The 8831-nt window shown below is 36.9% G+C and overlaps 1 protein-coding gene across 1 annotated transcript in view; it reads left to right on the top strand.

The window, feature by feature from the left end:
• The first annotated feature begins 1375 nt into the window (after positions 1-1375).
• Positions 1376-8831, top strand: part of PREX2 (phosphatidylinositol-3,4,5-trisphosphate dependent Rac exchange factor 2) — a 110185-nt gene continuing 102729 nt past the window's right edge. Inside the window, exons 1-2 of the mRNA XM_031058645.1 lie at positions 1376-1500; positions 3535-3638. Of these exons, the coding sequence (XP_030914505.1) occupies positions 3608-3638 (31 nt within the window). The 5' untranslated portion in view covers positions 1376-1500; positions 3535-3607. The remainder of the gene's footprint in view (positions 1501-3534; positions 3639-8831) is intronic.

The following is an 8831-nucleotide window of genomic DNA, read 5'->3' as shown; positions in this document are numbered from 1 at the left end:
CTTAGGAAGGGAAATGTGCTGTTGTGGCTATAGGTGGCATTCATCTTTGGCTTGTTTGATCACTTGATCCTGAATGGAAGCTGTAGTGGTGAGTTAATACAGATCCTGAAGTGGCTTTGCTTGGAGACCTGGATTGTGTTCCAGGGTGATGGTTGTGCAATCTCACTTATCTCTGTAAACAGACTGCATTCTCCTTAGGACAGCCTGAGCTATTGCTCAATATTCACAGCTGTGACATACAAAGGATGGACAGAAGGATGAAGAACTGTGAGAGCAGAACGTGTGTTTTCTTCTTGGCTCTTAATTGAATCCATTTTTCTCTGGACTACTGTGGTTAGATCAAGAAGAGGAAGTAACTGCAGCTATCACATGCCTAAACCATTCAGAACATGTGTAGATGACAGGAGAGTCCTGGCTTTTTGCAGGTTTTCCAAACAGGCTTTGACGCCCTCAAGTCAGGAAACTTCAAACCCTGGGGTGTGCTTGATGCAGCCAGCACAATAGATAATAAAATTATCAATAGGCTTGCATGTCTGGATGGACATTCACTTGGACAGCAGCTCTGTCCCTCAGGAGCATGATCTTTCAGACTAGCAAAATGCACCTCAGAATTCAAGGTAGGGCTTCCTTGAGAGGTAAATTTCTCTTTACAAGACATAGAAGTACCATGAATTTTTCATATATTGTTTTTGGAAGATATTTTCCTTTGTTAAGGTTGCTTCTCTTTCATTAAATTTTATGAAAATGCCTGACAGCCTTTTCACATGAATGATCTGTCTTGAAGCAAAAATGAGTCATGGGAAGTTTAATCCCAAACATCTAAACCTTACCAAAATTATGATGTCTTTGGAGCAGGTTAGGAAGAAGTATACTAGAAGGTCCTAGCTGCACATGCCACTCTTAGCTTTGCCCAAGTTTTATATCTTGCTGTTTTTTAATTTTTGTTTCTGTGTTTAGCCTAATCTAGTGTAGAAGTATCTACCCTTAGTGATGCTCAAGTCCCAGGTTGCTTCAGCTTCCAATTTCATCTTGGCATAGATTATTGTAAAGCCCCATTTTCAGACATTTCTGAATCAAGTTACTGAGAATAGGAGTTATTGGATAAAGTTGGCCTGATTTTCAGGAGAGGTCTTTGCACAAAAGTAATATAATTTGGAAACTTTTTGTGATTAAACTGTGTCTATTCACAAAGCTAGTATTAGACATCATTACAGATGATTGCATAATTACAATGCAATAAATTACCATGACTTGTTCTTTGCAGATAATTATTATACTTGTGAGTTTGTATAAGAAACTTTTCCTTAGTTGATGCAAAGTACTTCGGTTCTTACTAAAAGAGTAATCTCTTTCCACTCAATTTTAGGGATCCAACATCACAGACACGTGTACAGAAATGCTGCGAAGTGGACTACTACTGAAAATTTAAGCAGGAAATATCCGAGAGAGGATATTTTTTCTTTTCGATAATCTTCTGGTCTACTGCAAAAAAAAGCACAGGTAAATGATTACTTTCAAAAATAATGTGTTTTTCTCACAGTAGAGCTAATCATGAGTATGGTGTTCCATAAGAACCACAGCATAAAAGTTAGCATTTTTAGAAGAAACTTACCAACCAAAGAGAATTATTTAATTCAAGCAATTGAAAAAAGTTATATGGATGCAGGATCCTAGTGGTGAAGTGTGGGGAAAAAGAATCTGTTTTGTCAGCCTTCCACAGCAGATTATATGTGACGGCCTTACTCTCTTCTAGGAAGCATAAGCAGACTGAATTTTTAGTTCAAACAAGTTAGTATTGTAGCTTATTGTGCAATAAAATAAATCTCTACATATTCAAGAGTTGCACGCCTTATATTTGTAATCAGGGAAAACAACCAGAAAGCTGCTGCTTGCTGCATTCCAAAGAGCAATTCCTTAGTTCAGCAACAAACTTCTGTAGATAATGTTGTGAGAAATAAGGGTTCTCCTATGTACAAATATCCCTCTTGATGCACAAATTTATCTCTTTAATCCAGAAGTTGTTTTAGATTAGCCACTAAATACATATCCCTGGGTAGATATTTGATAGATTTCTGGATATATGATACATCTTCTTTTAAAATTTTCTGATATTTGTTATTGTCTAACAATTCCAAATAATTTGCTGGTTATATGGTATCTTTTCAGTTGTCCTCCGCTAAGTTGCTTGTTTTTATAGTCATTTTCTCACTAAAATGCACTTTTGGATGAAAGTCTCAAACTGCATGAAAGGTTGTCTGTTGTTTCTTTAGTTTTGAACAGTCATGTCCTTGGCTGTTACCATGGTGGCATCTCTGCAGATGTAGGAGTAATTCAATTTAGAATATAATTTCAAAGTTCAAGATGAGAAATTAATTGATTATTTCCAGCAAGAGACTAAATATTGATTGACAAGTATGTAAAGAGAGAAATTGTATTTTGGTAATTTTAGAAAAATTGCCTTGTCTTTATGGTATGAAATATTTTATGTAATTTTTAACCATCCTTTTGTGGCAGAGTTGTTGGTGTAAACATGGAATGCTATATTTGGGTTTATAGTTTGAAAACTCAGTAGAGCCCTTTGGAAAGAAAAAACATGTAATACTGAAACTTTATGTTTTATGCTGGTTTTGCTTTTTTGCTTTCTTTGTATTTTAATGTATTACTCAATTTTTGAATAACAAATTTATGGTGTAGTAGAGTTACTGATAAGACAGTAATAAAGTAATGATTGAGAGACAGGTAATTTTCTGAAAATTAGTACCTCTTTGGAGGGGATGAAGGTCAAAATTCAGGAGATCCTTAATTCTTAGGAACTGACCTTTGTTTGATATACAGTATTAATTATCATTGTAGGCAAAAATGGATAGACAATAATCCCTGGCTTATCTGAGGTGTGAAAAGCTGTCTAGAACTGGGGCTCTCCAAAGGTATTGGCTTCACTGGGAACAGTTACAGCAATGCAAAGTGCTTTGGAACATATTGCAGTGAAACTGCCTCAAACTTCAGCACTCCTTGATTACAATTCTCTGTTAACACTTATATTAGGAAGGAAAGATGTTGCCTTCTTCCTTCTCTACATAAATCCCACTTGTGATACTAACATATGTCAGGTCAAGATTTCTACCCAAAGATGGTCTCATTTAATTTTTTTCAGTGACGTTACCCCCTTGCTGAATTTCTAGACTAACAGGGAGAACACATCAGCTAGGAGGAAAGGCTCTTCTTTTTTTGTCTTGGATGGCAGACAGCAGCATATAGGTACCAAAGTGTTGGAGCAGAGATTTTCTAGAGTGAGACTTTCCCAATGAACTCTCATTCAGGCAGGAATTTGCAGCTGACTCTTACCAGCTGTAGCATCTTTGCATTTCCATCAGCAGTGTCCCATTCAGCAGCGGTTTCCTCAGTCCAATTGTACAGGTCTTAAGGTGTTGTGATCCTTACCATGGTCTCCAAATGCTGCATGTACAGGTAGCAGTGTAGAAACATGGAAAAAGGGAGTGGATGACAACGCTCTTCTGCTCTTTCTTTTTTCAGGAGATTGAAGAACAGCAAAGCATCTACAGACGGCCACCGTTACCTTTTCCGGGGCAGAATAAACACGGAAGTGATGGAAGTGGAGAACGTAGATGATGGAACAGGTGAGTAAATTTGTGTGGCTCATTTCCAGAGCTGTCTTTTGAGGTGATGAAATCAAATCCAATTATGCAGCTCCATAATTTCTTTGAGAATGGAGGATGCTCCTTATATTTAGAAGGAAAGAAGAAGATGCTGCTTTAAAAGCACTATTTATTAATATCAAAATTCTGCTTCTGTGACACATCCTTGCTTTCATCCATTGTTAGCTGGGCAGCCATAGATGAGTATTTTATGCTTACATGAACAGAGTAATAAAATAAGGTGACATTTATTGCTCAACTGAAATTACATACTTAACCTCACTTTACAGCATTCCAGCAGTCTTAAAGAACTTATCCTTAGGTACATGGTATGTTTATAACAGCAAGAGGAAAACCTACATTACTGGGATGAAACACTATAAATTATTAAATTGTGACATAAGGAAGGTTTTTAAAAAATGTCTTTAGGGATATAAGCCATAAGATTACTTGACATTTTCATGACATACATCAGTAAACTGAAAACCCAAAGTATTCTTAGACACGTCAATTTTTGCTTTAGAAACTTGAATTTAACCTTCAAGCTTAACAATAATTACATTTTTTTGCAATTAAAATATTTTGGGCTTTTTTAATGTAGAGCTAAAAAAAAAGTGGTATGTGAAACTTGTAGTGACATTGCAAATATGTAAGTCTGGAGGGAATTTCTGTGAGTTATATATTGCTTTTCCTGATATTTTAAACTAGCGTTAGGTTTGTCCTCTACTATGGATTCCAAGCATTTCTCATTGTAATTTTGTTCGAAAATTGAGCATTAATAACAATGAATTTACTTCTAAGTAAGTTTAATAGGAATTGAATATTTCTTTAAAATTAATTTTTTTTCTGTTTTGAGTTCATTGTGTTAAAAATAGTTTGCTCACTTCTTGTTTTACAGAGTAGGCAGTAGAACTGACTTGGAGAAAAAATGGACTATTGTTCTTATTGCAACAAAATAGTTTTATTGGAAAACTGTTGTCTCTTTCCTCCATCTCGTATTTTAAAGTCTTTCAACCTTTTTTCATGTGGTGTGTTTTTATTTTATTATTTCTTATTTTATAATTTTATTTTCGTCCTTTGGATTTTGTGTTTTGATCAGTTTGCTTCTGTCTTTTGTCATTCACATTAAATTTTATAAAGAACTTACATTAATAAATGCTCGGAATTAATGACTGAAATATCTAGAGCTGAAATTTTACCAGTGCCAGAATGATTACTGTAGTGCTGCAATGTGGGATGTCTGCTACTAATCCCAGGATTGTTTGGCTTTTCTGAGAGCATTATTTTTCATTGTTCAAGAAGAGCAGAGCATTTTGTGCTGAACTGGTGCCTATCCCATTATATTTTACACTGTATTAAAGTCTGAGAGCAGAACTGATAATTACTTTCTTTTCTGTACTGAAGTTTTATCTTACCATTTGTACAATTTGTTAAGTATTCAGAATTCACGTCTTGTTCCCCAAAGCTCTTGCAATGCTTCTTGACTTGGTTCCATGGCCAATGTTACCACTGAACCATTTAAGCTATTCATGAAAATGGTGAAAAATGCTGAACATAAGGTAGAGCGCTGTGGTGTCACACTTGATTCATTGTCTTTGCTTACCAGACATTTTTTGTAAGAACTCCTTGACATCTGTTTTGGGTTATGTCCTTCACCAGGCCCACTGATTTAGTTAGTAATTTCAAGCTATCTATGGGTACACTGCAGTGAATTTCTTCAAGCCTTTTTGAGCTGAATATATTTTATTCAATATTTTTTACCCTGCTATTCCCCTTTTCCAGCCTGTATCACTGCCCGACGTTTAGCTTTATTTGTATAAAATTCAGGTTTTCTTTATGCAAATAAGAGACTTGATTATTTCAGTGTTTCCTGTCATGTACCGTTTGACTTCCTTTCATTTATTTTCTTTCATCTTCCTAAAAGTGCTTTAGAAATAAAAGGCAGTTTCCCTGTTTGCATCATGTCACTTTCTAAGACAGCATCTCTTTGCTTTTAAGTGTTAACATTACTGTGTCCGGAGGATTATACCCACCATCTTCTTCCTGATGAATATTCCAATAATTCTGTAACTATTCATCTTTAACTGACTCCTCCCCACATATTGTTACGCATTTTTTGTGTTGGCTTTAGGAAATGTTTCTTTGATCCTCTATCTGTCCTACCTTTCTTCATTTACTTGTTCTAACTATTCAGTCCTTGGTCTTTTTCACACTGTTCATTTTTCTTCCTGCCTGTTTGTTTTCTTTCTCAATGAATCTTCAATTATAATGTGGCTAAGCACAAACAGTCTTCCTCTATGCAGACACCAGTTGTCTAATTTCCTTCAGCCCCAGGAAATTTGACTACTGTCCCCACTTCCTATAACCTTGTACCCAGTCCTGGAGGGTTCATGCTTCCTTCCCTCTTGCTCCTTGCTCTCCTCAGCCATATCAGTTCACTTTTATATACATATTACTTCCAGAATCCATACTCCTTTCCACGCTTCTGTGGTATCATTAATAGCTTGATTAGTCTGATTTCTAACTTAAAAGAGTCGCTGGAGGCTCAATCCCTGGAAGCATTTGAAGTCAGGTTGGATGGAGCTCTGAGCAACCTGATCTAGATGAAAATGTCCCTGCTTATTGCAGGTTATCTCCTAGGGCCCTTCCAACCCAAACCATGCTATGATTCTTTTTACCTCCATTTTTTCCTTAGCACCACATTTTCTGCTTCTTCCATTTCAGTTTATTCAATATCTGCAAATTTATTCTTCCTTTTAATTTCTGCTATTTCATCCCTCGTTTCTGTGGTTCTCTTTGAAATGTAGACATTTCTGTGTTAATTCCCTGGCCTGTGACATCTTTCTGCCTTTTTCTTGTCACCCTGCTTTTTTTTAAATTTAACTCGACCTACTCTTTTCCTTCCTTGTGAGACTTCTGTGTTCCCTTTCCTCACACAGATATTTTTTCTTTCACTAAGATCATGGTGTCCTTCTCTAACCTTTGTCTGTCCTGCTTTCTTTGCTGTTCTCATTTGTTACACCCAGATGTCTTGTTTCTCATCACCTGCCTTCATCCATGTTTGAGCTGTAGCCCAGTACTATTCTGCTGTTTTCTTTTTGTCTCATTGTCTTCCCAAGAGGAGTGATATGGTTGTTCTAGTGTCACTCACAATAGCTTTGCAAGTGCTTTTTTTGGTATTGTATTATTTTATTCTCTTTAATCATCTATTACCTATCAATTTCTGTAATTCCTAAATTAGAGTGGAAGCTCTGGATGCAGAGTATTTATATGTTCATATCTGTGCACAACTCTTTGTCATGCACTCCAGATGAATCTCTTTAAAGACATCAAAGACAATTGAGTCTGGATGATACATCCACAGTTCCTTACTGCAGATTTTGGGATCCCCTGCTCACTTTATGTAAGGAACCATGGAGCTCCAGGGAACGGGGCAACTGAGAGTGTTTGCTTCCAGCATTGATAGATGTAGGAATGTAATCTTCGTTGTTTGTGAGTAGAAGCATAGAAATAGCAAAACAGATTCCCAGTGTGGTTTATTATCATGCTAATGACATGCCTACAGAAATTAACAAAGCTTTTTCTGAAAAGCAATTTTTCTTTGATGAAATTAGGCCTTGGCTGAGCAGTACAGTTGGTGTCAGCTTTCTTTTTTTGTTTCAGCACCATGAAGTACTCTGTTTTTTCTTGATTGCACTGATTAAAGTGGAATGCATATTACTTATCAGGGCCAACTGTTTATGATCTTAAAATAATGTGACTACACAATCACTTGCAAGTATTAGAAAGGTGGTTTTATAGTAATTGTATTCTTTTTTCTGTACCAGTTTCTAAAATTCACTTTTGAGAGAAAAATACATTTCTAAAGGCATTCATCAGCCATTAAATGAATGGTACTTAGTTTATGAAGAAAAGCACTTGAGACTTAGGAAATACCAGATTTATGTTTGCTTCTAATATAGTAGTTCTGTCCTCTCTAGTTTTGAGCTGAGGTATGATATAGAAAAAATGTGACATGATAAAAGTAGCTGGAAACCGCATAAAAAAGTACACGTGGAGGGTGTCAGTTGATATTGTGCAGAAATTATTTCCTTGGCATTTCTGAGCATTGATGCTCCTAAGAACCTCTAAGAAATATAAAAGTAGTTCAGTACAGAGACTTCTGTTTGGTTTTTTTAAGGGAAGAAGAAAATTCTTTTGTATACGGCTGCAACAAATTGCTTCTTATTCATCACTCAAAGATATGAGCCTTGAATTTTGAACAATATATTGCAGTTCAAATTACAAGCTGTAATGTATTACCAAGTCACATTAAAAGATGATGTCATCTCTCATCACCTTTCCTAGGCAAGTTGTAGGTTTAATGATTTGTTGATCCTGCTCGTTCAGACTTTGCATGGAGCAAACAGCAGTCTCATGCTCTTCTTCCTTCTGTAGCCATTATGTCAGGTTTTGAAATTCTTTGTTTAGCCTGGCTGCCAGCTGTGATTGCATTGATGTGAAGAGTGTGCAGATGTGCTGAGCAGCTGGGCAGGCAGGACATGCAGACCTCCTGGCTGGCCAGCAGCTCTTGTCCAGATTTTGCCCAATAGCCGGGAATGTAGGAGTTTATATGGGATGACAGCGTAATGCTGAACTTCACTGGGACATGGGTGTATTGGGGAGAAATTGTTCATGGGAGCCTTGGAGGATTGTAGGAATTGCTCCCCTTCATGGGGAGTGTGAAAAGCAAGGGAGAAAGGAGACCTGTTGCAGCTGGAGACAGAGGCTGAAGTCCAAGTGGGCATCACAGCAGTGTGTTACTATAGCAAAGCTGGACAACAGCTACATGTTTTTGTCTACCTGAGCTCAGTGCCCTTTGTATACATTAAGCAGTCATAATCCCTAGCTTGGTGATTGGGCCTTTCCCAGAATTCTGTGAGTTTGTGGTGGAATGTGGTGAGTGTGGTCAAACAGCCAGGGTGCTCCTTGCCCTGCAGTTACAAATCCTCAGAGGCCAAGGAAACTGTGATTTAAAAAGTCATCTCTACATTAAGAGATTCAAGTGTCTGGACAAACCATTTTCTTTTCTGAATTAAGCTACTAAGTTGACACCAAATTTTTGTCCAAAGTGGGGCAATCTGAATCCATTTGCGAGTCTGAGCCCTCATTTTTGATTTTTTTTTGGCCACAATT

The sequence above is a fragment of the Geospiza fortis genome, unplaced genomic scaffold, assembly GCF_000277835.1.
Source record: "Geospiza fortis unplaced genomic scaffold, GeoFor_1.0 scaffold121, whole genome shotgun sequence".
Taxonomy (NCBI): Eukaryota; Metazoa; Chordata; class Aves; order Passeriformes; family Thraupidae; genus Geospiza; species Geospiza fortis.
This window is presented reverse-complemented; position numbering and strand designations above follow the sequence as displayed.